The following is a 12,588-nucleotide window of genomic DNA, read 5'->3' as shown; positions in this document are numbered from 1 at the left end:
ACCTGTAAAATGTGTGGGATCTTTGCTTCTCTCCTTTCCTTAATGTTGAGGCAGCTGATCATGGTGTGAGAGAAACTTGGTTAATGTTTCCTTCTCACAACAAGTGTCCTGAGCCTCCCGTGTGTATCGGGAGCTGCGGTATGAAAAGTAACGAGACGGTGAAGGAGAGAAGACCGACACCAGAATATCGAAACTTGAAGACGTGTATATGATGCCATATGAAAATACTCGGTACGAGCAACAGCTACCAGGACCTTCCAGTGTGTGTGTCCTGTCCAGGAACATAGCCCGAATTTTTTTGCCATTGGGCACTTTCCCTTGAGTATTTTTTATCATCTCTTACTTTTCTAATAGATTCCCAGGTACTTCCTCTGCCTCCAGACTTTGCTCCATCAAAGTGGAGCTTTGTAAAGTCTGCTACAGAGTTCAATTTACTTTAGAAGTATTTTAAGAGCTTTTCTATAAATTTAACTCTATTATTTTTTAGCTAGAAGTTCTGAAATGAATTTCTTGCTTGAAGTATTTCTCTTCCTAATTCATAAGCTCTTTTAGGAAGATGTGGAGTCTCTTTAGGATTTTTACTCTCTGATTCAAAAATACTCCTTGATCCCAGGCACAGCTCCCGTAACAGTACCTGTCCCTGGCACAGACTTGCAGGGCACGGTGGCCCCATAAATACTGCTGCAAGAATGAGGAACAGACATGTGTCCGGTTTCTGGCTCTCCCACTGCTCACTTCCCAGGGCTCACCTTGTGACTTTGGCCAAGTTACTTAACCTCTCAGGGCCAACCAGAAACAGTACCTGGCCCGGAGCAAGTGCTCCACTGATGCTAACCCCTTTTCTGTGTATCGGTCAAAATCAGGGTAAAGAACCACCCCAAGGTGGATTTAAGAGTTCATCTCAAGACTCCGAGCCACGTTCTCCTTCTGTGGTCCCTGTTACAACTAAACAAGGATATATGATACTTCTGGGGCACCTGGGTGACTCAGTCGGTTGAGCATCTGACTTTGGCTCAGGTCACCATCTTATGGTTCGTGAGTTTGAGCCCTGCCTCCCGCCCCCACCCCCCCGCTGCCTCTCTCTCTCTGCCCCTCCCCTGCTCATTCTCTCTCTCAAAATAAATAAAAACTTAAAAAAAAAGAATATATGATCCTTTATAGTGATGGATTGTCAGTGCATAAAGATAATCTTGTTTTTATTAAAGACTGTTCACTGGTCTCATTCTTAGGTAATATTTCTTTCATTGTACAGCTGCTTATAGGAAGTATTCCCTTGAATTCCCAGATCTCTCAACAAAACAAAACAAATGAAACCTTTAGTGTCCTGGAGATGTATCTCTGTCTGACTGCAGTTATTTTCATGAATTAAACTGACGTGTTAATCTGGGGACCAAAATAATGAAAAAGAGGGCTAGGAAGGAACATCCGGGTGTTTGGACCGCAAGAAAACATTTATTTCACCTTGCGAGTGTTGCTCTCGAGAATGATCTAAGAAACCCCTGCCTACCTTGGTCTGTCCTTTAAGGAAGCATCTCCACGGTGCTGCATTCAGAGCGGAAGTTCCTTTTGTGAAGCATCGTGGTCACTGTGTGCCTGGAAAGGGTTAATTCTCCATGTTCTGACTGCCTTTATTGTCTTGTATGGTAGATCCTTGAGCAAATTCAGAGTTGCCAAGGCCCAGGTTAGGGAAGTCAGGATAACTTGTTTTGGCATCTCTGGGTTAAGTAAGAGAGTTTCCGGTCTTCACAAGAGCCCAGAGATGGGATCTGAAGGTCTGGCCAGTTTAACGCCTTTCTCCAAAGCACTGGACCATTTTACATCCCACCAGCGTTTGGCAACGTAAGTCATCTTACTTTTAACTGATCTGTTGGGTGTGTATGGTATCTTGTGGTTTTTAATTTGCCTTCCCCTAATGACTAACGATGCTGCGTGCTTTTTGGCCATTCTTTATATCTTTCTTTGTTAAGCGTTAATGTCTTTTGCCTGTTTTTAAATTAGGTTGATTGCTTTTTTATCACTAGGTTGTAGGAGTTATTTATATTTTTGGATACTCTTTTTTTTTTTAATCTAAATGGTACACACTACTCACATGGCTCCATTTCTTTTTCTTTTTTAATGTTTGTTTTTGAGAGAGAGAGAGAGAGAGAGAGAGAGAGAGAATCCAAAGCAGGCTCTGCACGCAGGGCTCCATCCCATGAACCGTGAGATCATGACCTGAGCCAAAGTCAGATGCTTAAGTGACTGAACCCCCCCTGGCGTACCCCACCTATTTATTTTCTTACTGGTGACCTTAATGAGCAGAAAATTTTAATACTAATAATGTCCAGTTTATCCATTTGTCCTTTATAATTGTCCTTTTCTGTGTCCGGTCTAAGAAATCTTTGACTAACCCTAAGGTTACGAAGATATTCTCCTATGGTTTTTTTCTAGAAGTTTTGTGGTTTTAGCCCTTACATTGAGGTTTGTGGTCCATTTAAAATTACTTTCTATGTACAGTGTGAGGATATCCAGTGTCAGCACCATTTATTGAAAAGATTTCTTGTTCTCCATTGAATTGTTTGGATATGTGTGGAAATCCGATTGTTCCTATAAGGGTGGGACTGTTTCTGGATTTTCTATTCCGTTCCATTGATCTATTTATCCTCATGCCCGTACTGCCTTGATTACTATAACTTTATAAGAAGTCTTGAAATCAGGCCATGTAAGTCTTCCAACTTTGTTCTTTTTCAACATTGTGTTTCTTTCCCCTCAAAGACCCTAAGCTCTAGCTCCTGTTCCCCAAGCAGCCATCCGGGCAGAAGGCCAAGGCCTCCAGATTTGGGCAGAAGTCCTTAGTGAAAAAGCCAGTTTTGGCACTCACCCATTCCACGAATTTCCTTCTTCCACCGTGCAGGCTTCTGCAGATTCTTTAATCACATAACGTTCCACGTTGTGTTTAAAGATACATCTTAGAGATGTTATCCGGGATTCAGACTGTTTTCGTTTAAGAGACTGGCTCAGCGTGGATAACATGCCATGCTGCCATGAACAGAAGTTGCTTGTAGCTAATTTTTACTTTCTCGTTTCCCTTTAAAGATACAGATCTTTAAACTTGTCTGCAACGGCGTGTGTTATTGTATTATCCAAAAGAGACAGTGACGATGGTTATAAAAATCAGTAACCGTTTGACTCTGTTGGATCAGACCACCGGAAGCCCCCAGCAATCCCGGGCCGAATTCAAACAGTAGTCCAGAGTTGTTGTTCCCCAGTTCATCTGCCAGTGCAGGCGCGGCCCCCAAACATGTTGACATTCACAAGCATTCGTGCTGAATGAACACCGCCAAAGGCAAGCCCTTGGCTTTGGCGGCATAATTTGTGATTTGTCGCTCCTTTCGCAGGAATGGTCTGCCGGAAACCCGCGGACCCCGTGGACTGGCCGCCGCTCGTCCTGGGATTGCTCACCCTGCTGAAGCAGTTTCATTCCCGGTACACCGAGCAGTTCCTGGCGCTGATCGGCCAGTTTATCCGCTCCACAGTGGAGCAGTGCACAAGGTACCGAAAGCCGGTCTGGAAAGAACAGAATCAATGTTACAGAATGGGCTGTAAACCTTGCGTGCGAAGTTCCTCCTGTTGTCTCCCTCGTAGAGATGGGACTTGCTGTCACCCTGCTGTGTAAAGCAAGTCAGGGCCCACCTTGTTCAGAGCAACTAAAGACAACCCATCCGTAGTCACTCTGCTGGGGGAGCCCCCTCAGTGAGCTCCACAGTGATTTTACAAGGATGAGTCATGACCAGGATTCGCGACCCCCGCGGGGAAGAGAGTGCAGGCCTGTTCCTCTGCTGTCCTGGGTGCTGTGCTCAGAGCTCAGGGAGCCCGGCCCTCCGGCCGGGCCACTGGCATAGGATGGCCCCACAGCCTTCAGCGGGAGTCAGGGAGCACGTCTGTGTCAGCCTGGGCACGGCCTGGGTTCCCGGTGTATGAGGAAACAGAAGTCCCATCAAAGCCCCTATGGGATACAAGGCTCGTAAACCCTTTCTTCTTCCCGCCCCCCAAAAATGTGGCTTCTCTGGGATAGAAAAAAACAGTTATTTGCAGGAGATGCTGCGTCCTGAGCCTCCTCTGTTACCCTGAAGGGTCAGGCCACCTGACTAAATTTCTCTGGCATGTTGCACATCCAACGTCTGGAAGAGTACCGCCTGGTCGCTTGGGTCAGTGTAACTTAAAGACTGATGGGAATGACCTTACAGGTCCTCACAGTGCACCCCTGACCGGACATGATTTCAGAGGCCGTTTAGTTTACCTCAGCCAGGATGTGAATCAGCGCTCAGATGCCCCTGGCAGGAACCATCCCGATCTGCTCGGACACCCCCCTGGGTGAGGTACTCATCACCTCTCAAGGCCACACAGCCCTGGTCACTGGAAAGTGGCTGACTGTGACGAATGGAAAATTCCATCCTGTCTCTCTGAGATTTCGCTCTCTGGGCCTCCCTCCACGCTCTGAAATTAGAAGAAATACAGTCTCCTTCCTTTGTGAATGTCAGCTGTTGCCTTAGGTCTTTTCCTTTAGATAAGCTGACTTCCGCCTGTTCCTGTGCACCACGCTGTGGCCACTCACCGCATCCGTGACCTCTTCTGGGGGTTCCAGTTGGTAATCCCACCACTTAATATGTGGTTTCCCAAACCCACACCGGGATTCCAAAAACAGCTGACCCCTTAAAGCGGAGGGGTCATAAGCTCCTTCATTCCAGGTGCCGTGTGGAGTGCAGTGCGGCTAGAATTGCAAGACCGGGTTCTTGACCTCTTGCAACCTTCTCAACCCCTGACCTCTTTTCCCCGAGAGCATCAGTCAGGCTAATTCTGCCCCATCTTAGTTAGCGGACCCAACGACAGATGGACGCTGGGTGTCTTTCTAGGACGTATGCTGAGACTTGCTTCCAACAGCCGACTTTTAAACAATTAAAAAACAGAAGGTAGCTCAGAAGGATGGGGAAGTCTCAGAAATGGAATTGCAGCAATTGCAAAACGAGGTCGGTTGCAAAGGGCAGCAGTGAGCACCCAAAAACCTAGTGCATCTGGCTCCGGACCATGAAGAGGAAGCCAGGGCTGCAGTCAGCTTGGTCCAAGGCGATTGGGAAGTGACCTCCACACGGGCCACCCCAACCCCAGTCCCCCATCTGTCAGGAGCTGGCAGATCCTTCCTGATTCTTCCTCACCAGTGACTACAAAGCGTGGCTGTAGCACAGCCTGTTACCGGTGACCCTGACAGAGGTCACCAGGAGACGGGCATCAGGCCGCGGCTCGGTTTCTGGTTTTTTCAAGTGCAGTGACATCAGGAGCGTGGGATGCACGGAGGCTCTCCCTTTCCCTCGCCGCCCTGGTCCTGCACTGAAAGATCGAGAGCAGCGGCAGCTTTTTTCCAGGTGTAACCACCCTTCAACCTGCTTTTCCAAAGCAAAACATCATCCGGGAAACTAATCAGTAATCCAATTCCATGAAATCCTTCATTAATCAGAAAATGCCGTTCTGTACGTAAATTAGAAATCGTTTTAAGAGCTGAAGATTCCTTCCGCTGTAAAGAAAGGGTGTAGGCTCCGTGAGAAGCCTGTCACGTCCTCTGCTGCATCCACAGCTCTGGAACGGTTTGGGCAGCGTGGCGGTCGTGTGAGTGAACGCGTAGGATCCGTATGGGAAGTTACTGGACGCTGTACTGGACCCCTTCGAATGTACGGTAGGGGGCAGGTGCCGTCCCAGATGCTGAGGAGAGAAGGCTAAAGACAGGACCCAGGCCCTCGAGGAAACCAACATACAAACAACTGAAAACCTCCGAGACTTGGGGGAGAATACTGAGTATGCTCAAAGCGTACGAAAAGGCCATCTGCCCAGAGGAGTGAGGGAGGCCTTTCAAAGGAGGAAGAAGCTAAGCTAGAACTGGCAAGATGCCTAGAAATTTACTTGTAAAGTAGGCGTGCAGAGCAAATGGAGCCGCAGAGACCGGGGGCTGGGGAAGCGCGGCCTGTTCAGGGACCTGCCAGTTCTTGAATCACGAGGTGCAGGGTGGTGAGCAGTGAGTCTAGACGGACGGCGGGGGCCGTGTGGTGGAGGCCCACGCAAGCCATTCAGCGCAGTCTGCCTCCTCTGGGTTATGTTCTGAGAATACACCCACAGGATAATGATATGAATCGAGAGGATGTTCTAGAGATTTTCTCCTTTGACTTTAGTGGTCTGTCGTTTCTCTAGTCTCGGTATTTTGACTGAGGGCCCACCACGTGCAAAGCGGTGCATTGATCCAGACTGTTCTCTGTTGCAGCCAGAAGATTCCCGAAATGCCTGCGGACGTTGTGGGTGCCCTCCTGTTTCTGGAGGATTATGTTCGGTACACAAAGCTACCTAGGAGGGTAAGCAGTAGACAAAGGACGATATTAAAGCCCTTTTTGTAAAAAGGGGCCATTAAGAGTGGGCCTGGAGGGGCGCCCGGGTGGCTCAGTCGGTTAGGCGTCCAACTTCGGCTCAGGTCATGATCTCACAGTTCATGGGTTGGTGCCCCACACTGGGCTCAGTGCTGACAGCCCAGAACCTGCTTCAGATTCTGTGTCTCCCTCTCTCCCTGCCCCTCCCCTGCTCATGCTCTGTCTCTCTCTCTCTCTCTCAAAAATAAAATAAACATTAAAAAAATTTTTTTTAATTAAAAATAAGAGCGGCCCTGGACTCACTAGGGGTACAGTCCAGGAGCTTATCCCAGTGGATGCTCTGAGCCCCCCTGGCCTCCTTCTGCCCGCGGCTGTGAGCGCTCCTTTCACTGCGTTTGGTGTTTCACAAGCCCGACTCTCACCGCACCTACCCCCCTCCTCCCTCCCTACCGCGCCCCCCTCCCAAGCAGCTCACCCAGCCCTGCTTCTGGTTCCAGAGGAATAGATGGGCAGTCCAGGAGGGAATCCTGGAGGCAATAATTGTGTGGGTGGTTTTTCCCCCGCTTCCCACAGCAAGTTCAGTTCAGTTCACACCACAACTAACATATTTACCCAGGGTTTCCAAAAATGGCTTCATTTTTTACTCCCCAAGATAGTCTTTCCTGTTCCTTTCTCACTAATAATTCCACTTTGGTAAGTTTCAGCTCAAAGTGCAGAGCTTCGTACCAAAATACAAAAGACTTTTGATAGATTCCGAAAAGCCATTCTGATTTTTTTTAATTAGTAGGTTACTTTTTCATAACAACAGCCAAAGACGACGTTTTAAAAATTAACTGGCGACATCTTCCGCAACAGTGAAACGCTGGCGGCGTCCCCACTGAAGTCGGCGCCGTAACAGTGATCTAGCAGTACCGACTCTCGCCGCGGCTTTGGCCGTACAGGTTCAAGGCAATAAACCAAGTGACAATTAAAAAATGCACAAAGGAAGACAAATTTGTATTGTTCACAGAGGATGTAATTGTCTTCCTTGAATACCCGCTGGAATCATGTGGGAAACTGTTCCAATTTAAGACTACAGAAAAGCCGATTAGAGAATGTACAGGGTAAATGCACGAATAACTAACGCAAACACATGGTGTGAAAAAGATCCCATTCGCAGAATTAAGGAAATAGCGTAGCCAGGAGTAGTAACCTCTACAGGAGGGGCGCCTGGGGGGCTCAGTCGGTTAAGCGTCAACCGCTTCAGTTCAGCTCAGGTCATGATCTCGTGGTTCATAGGATCAAGCCCCACATTGGGCTCCGTGCTGACAGCGCGGAGCCTGCTTGGGATTCTCTCTCCATCTCTCTGCCCCCCTCCCACTCACGAGCTCACTGTCTCGCAAACTTTAAAAAAAAAAAAGCTAAAACGCTGCAGGAAACACGGTTTAGAAAAAATAAGTTATTTTTGATATTTTAATAACAGTTTAGAATAAAGTATAAAAATTCAGAGTCCATCATTCTGAATAAGGAAACTCAAAGAGTGGTTTTTATTCGTGTATAGGTTTATTGCAGCTATGATCAAAATCCCAGATAATTTTTGTAACGTTGGGGGGGGGGGGATTTTTAAACATTTTATAGAACTCAGACCAAAAGTAGATTGTTTCTAAAGAAGACATTTAAAACATACCAAATACTTAAAACTATTGTAAAACTACAAAAATCACAATAGTGTGGCAGTGGTATGAAACTCAGTAGATGAATCAATCGATCAGAATATGTAGCTTCCTTGGGGCACCTGGGCGGCTCAGTCAGTGAAGCGCCCGACTTTGGCTCAGGTCATGACCTCACGGTTTGTGAGTTCGAGCCCCGTGTTGAGCTCTGTGCTGACAGCCCAGGGCCTGGAACCTGCTTGGGATTCTGTGTCTCCTTCTCTCTCTGCCTCTCTCTCTCTCTCTCTCTCAAAAATAAACATACATTTAAAAAAAATTTTAAACAAAAAAGAATATGTAGCCTCCTTACATACAGCTGCATGTAAGGGAAAGTAGCATCATAAATTAGGGGAGTAAGGAAATATTTTAGTCAATAGTGCTAGCACAGTTAGTTCATTATGTGATAGTCAAAAAATAGCCACTTAGTGTCTTCACATCTTTCTTATATCCATACAGCTAGTATGGAAAATAGAACCAGTAAACACAAAAATTTCATACAACTATGTATGAGCTCTCAGAACTTTCTGTATAAACACCAAAGGAAGAAACCATAAAGGAAACGATTTAGAGATTTGATCTCATGAATGCTGAATGTAATGAAACAATTCTGTCAAGTGTCTCTTAATTTAAAAAAAAAAAATGGGGAAAATATCAACAGAGGATCAGTTTTCTTGATGTGTGGCATGTTCTTTTACATCAGTAAGAAAAAGATAACCAATCCAATAGGAGGGGGGAAAAAAGACAAGGGATATTAATAGGCAGTTTTCAGGAAAAGAAATACAAATGGCCAATAAACATTTGTAAAAATGTTCAACCTTAATTCAGGTGTCACACATCAAAATAACAGTAAAACTTACCGTTTCCACCCATCATATTGATAAAAAGTAAAATGTTGGGCGCCCGCTGCGTGGAAATCTTTAGAGAACTAGGACTTCTTAACTTCTCAGTACTGTTGATGGCAGTGTAAATTGTTTATTCTATGGGAGGGCCATTTGGCTTAATTCAAAAATAACTCGTAATATTCTCACCTGGTCCGTGCAGTTCAACTGCTTGGAATGTATCTGCTGGGTATATGTGCAAAAGTTCACCAAGATGCGTGTGCAGGGATGTTCATTACAGAAGATTTAGCAGAGGCAGGGGCACCTGGGTGGCTCAGTTAGTTGAGCGTCCCGACTCTTGATTTCAGCTCAGGTTCACGATCTCACAGTTCGTGGGATCGAGCCCTACCTCAGCGCAGAGCCTGCTTAGGATTCTCTCTCCCACAAAATAAATGAATAAACAACAACAAAAGATTTAGCAGAGGCAAAGGACACAAGGTTATGTGATCCTAATTTTGAGTATGTGTTATGTGTAAATTGGAGGGATTCGTACAAAATAATTGCCAGTTTGAGTTTTCTCTTTAAGGGTTTAAGATTAAAGATTATTTATTTCCATTTTACACTTCTCTGCATTTGCTAAATTTCCTCCGAGTAGCAGATGATCCCTTTATAATCAGGAAAAAAAATTAAACGCTGCTTTTAAAAAATAACCAATTTTGGAGCACATGGGTGGGTGGCCCAGCCAGCTGAGCATCTGAGTCTCGATTTTGGTTCAGATCATGATGTCGTGGTTTGGGAGTTCAAGCCCCACGTTGGGCTTTGCGCTGACAGTGCAGACCCTGCTTGGGATTCTCTTCCTGTCTCGCTCTCTGCCCCTCTCCACCTCATGCTCTCTCAAAATAAACTTACAAAAAAAAAAATTCTTTCTCTCTCCCTGTGCCCCTCTCCCCTGCTCATGCTCTTGCCGTCTATAAAAATAAAAAAATTTCCAATTTCTAGCAGTTGGAGATCACCTAGCCCTACATCCCACCCATTCACCCTACCCACCCCTCCTCGGGCTTCCCCCAAGAACAGTTCAGGACTAAGTGCTGAGGCCCTTACCCCCCCCCCCCCCCCCCCACCGACCTGTCCCTTGGGACACGCTGTTCTTCCCAGGTGGGTCATAGATCAGTTGTGAGGTGACCTGAGATCACCTGTCAGCACTTCCCAGAGGCGTGCGCATTCCTAGCACCTCAAGTGCCCCGGGGAGCCGGAGAGCCTGAGAGCTGAGCCGAGCGGAGGAGCTCACACCTGGCGCGTTTGGAGGCGGGAGCACCGTAGAACGTTCCCTCGGATGCCAGCAGGGCCGAGGAGCTAGGCACCAGTGTGAGGAAAGACAGCAACGCGAGGCAGCGGTTTCAGGGAGTGCTCCTCCCCTGCGAGTCCACTTGCCTGAGACCCACCTTGCTGCCAAGGGGGTTTTTGTTTTCCTTGCATGTGGAAAATTCTGACCTTGTTCTGAATCAGAACACTAGGAAAAAAGTAACTCTTCTGTTTACTCTTTTTAGGTTGCTGAAGCACACGTGCCTAATTTCATCTTTGATGAATTCAGAACAGTCCTGTAACTTTTTTGACATCTGCGTCTTCGGGCAGAGGCTTGTCCTTCAATCTTCCCATGACTAAAATGAATTTAGAAATGAAGCAACTCAGCTGCTCGTAGAACTGCATCGCTCCCCTTAACTGTGGGAAACGTCAGGTATTAAGATGTATCTCACGGCACTCGTTCATATAATTAATATTGTTTAAATCATGGTATTATATGCAATTTGTATCATGTAGGAGCAGAATGCATTTTTGTACTGCCTCTTATAAATGCCGAATGTAATTGTTACATATAAATCCATTTAGTTTTATGTTCTAAAGAACTATTTGTGCAATTGGGGATTTTCAGTAAAATAGTAATTGCCAGTACCTAAAGGGGTCCTTCTGCCTATGATTCCAAAACTGTGTATTCATCGTTTAAAAAAACAACAAACAAAAAAACCTCTGGAGGGTAAGCGAGGAATCTGGTAGGTCCCATGGATACCCCCACAACAGGCTGGCAGGCACAGGTGATGGCCAGACCGGGACCAAACAGAGACCACACGCTCCACGGACTAGGTACTGTGGAAGTTTCTTGGTGTCTGAGGTTCACTGTTCTCTTCCAGCCATAGAACCCCGGCGGGGGGTGGGGAGGGGGCAGTTCCCAGCATGCCTTCTGGGTGTCCCTCCAACTTCAGCTGCTCCTTCCGTCCTTCCCCACCCCCCTCTTCCCCAGCCACCTGAGCCCCACCCCAGCAGCCCGGCCTAGTCAAGGCCCAGCACAGAATTTTAAAAGTGAACGGTCACCCAGCGTGCCTGTGGCTCAGTCGGTTGAGCGTCCGACTTTGGCTCAGGTCATGATCTTGCCATTCGTGAGTTCGAGCCCCGTGTCAGGCTCTGTGCTGACAGCTCGGAGCCTGGAGCCTGCTTCAGATTCTGTCTCCCTCTCTCTCCGCCCCTTCCCCGCTCACAATCTCTCTCTCAAACAAAATAAACATTAAAAAAAAATTGTTTTTACAGCAAATTGTTGCCCAATACATAAGGAGTGTGGAAGTGCCCCCCCGTGGGAGGCTGGCATGGCACATGAGAACTCAGTCCATGGCCATCCAGCATCATCTCAAAAATACCTTGCGGTTTTCCATCTGTAATCAGGTAACATTAACTGCACGAAGTGAGATCTTTAGTTCTCTGTGAAAATGGCCCCCAAAGAAAGCCAGCTGCTAAAAAGGCCAGACTAAGAAAGTGAGACTTAAACCAGAAAATGGAAGTGTGGAATACCCTAGAGGGACTTGGACAAAACCAAGGGAATGAGTCCACCACACGTGCTAAAATGAGGCAAATGAGGTATGCAAGCAACACCACCTGTGATGTGGCAAATGTCCTCGATGGAGAGAAAAAGTGAGAAAGAGAAATTTTTGTTATAAAAGCCTTTTTTAGGGGCACCTGGGGTGGCTCAGTCAGTTAAGCGTCTGACTTTGGCTCAGGTCATGATCTCACGGTTCGTGGGTTCGAGCCCCGCATCGGGCTCTGTGCTGGCAGTGCAGAGCCTGCTTGGGAGCCTCTGTGCCCCTCCCCTGCTCATCCTCTCTCTAAACATTAAAAAAAATTTAATAAAAGCTTTTTAAGTCCTTTTAGCCCTTATCATTATAATCTGAAGTAGTTACTTAATATTCCAAGTCATGTTTTACTGCTCTTTCAGGAGCAGTTTACTTTGGTGATATCTGGGGGTTTCCTGAAATTCCATGACACCTTTCTGATGTCCACGATCTCCCCAAATATACTAAAACTCCGTCATTCGGATCTTTCAGCATTCTGCCAGACATCACAAGTGCTTGTTTCTTCACTCACCGTTTCTTCACATAATCCCAGCCTGGCTAATTCGTGTCATACGATGGAACGTCTAAAGCCCTTGATTGTTCTGTGTGAACGTGTTTTCACAGAACCCAGAAGAGAACCTTATCTGACTGGTTGGGTACGTGAGGAAAGCAGAGGACAGAGGTATTAAGGCCACTTCCCCGGCATCGGTTATTTAACAGAACAGGCAGAACAGGCTTCCCTCTGCACTTTCGGTCCGGCTTTGGTTTTCCTTCGGAAACATGATCCTGAAGCTACAGAGAGTCCACAACAGAGTCGAAG

General features: G+C 46.8%; 1 protein-coding gene across 2 annotated transcripts in view; it reads left to right on the top strand.

The window, feature by feature from the left end:
* WASHC5 (WASH complex subunit 5) overlaps window positions 1-10,842 on the top strand; it is a 63,495-nt gene extending 52,653 nt beyond the window's left edge. For both annotated transcript variants that reach the window (XM_019459868.2, XM_019459869.2), the window contains 3 exons: window positions 3,378-3,531; window positions 6,287-6,374; window positions 10,440-10,842. In XM_019459868.2, the coding sequence (XP_019315413.1) occupies window positions 3,378-3,531; window positions 6,287-6,374; window positions 10,440-10,496 (299 nt within the window). In that variant the 3' untranslated portion in view covers window positions 10,497-10,842. The remainder of the gene's footprint in view (window positions 1-3,377; window positions 3,532-6,286; window positions 6,375-10,439) is intronic.
* Window positions 10,843-12,588: the final 1,746 nt, after the last annotated feature.

This window comes from Panthera pardus, unplaced genomic scaffold (assembly GCF_024362965.1).
Source record: "Panthera pardus isolate Hobbes unplaced genomic scaffold, ASM2436296v1 HiC_scaffold_7, whole genome shotgun sequence".
Taxonomy (NCBI): Eukaryota; Metazoa; Chordata; class Mammalia; order Carnivora; family Felidae; genus Panthera; species Panthera pardus.
The sequence above is the reverse complement of the archived record's forward strand: the minus strand, read 5'-3'. Positions and strand labels throughout refer to the sequence as shown.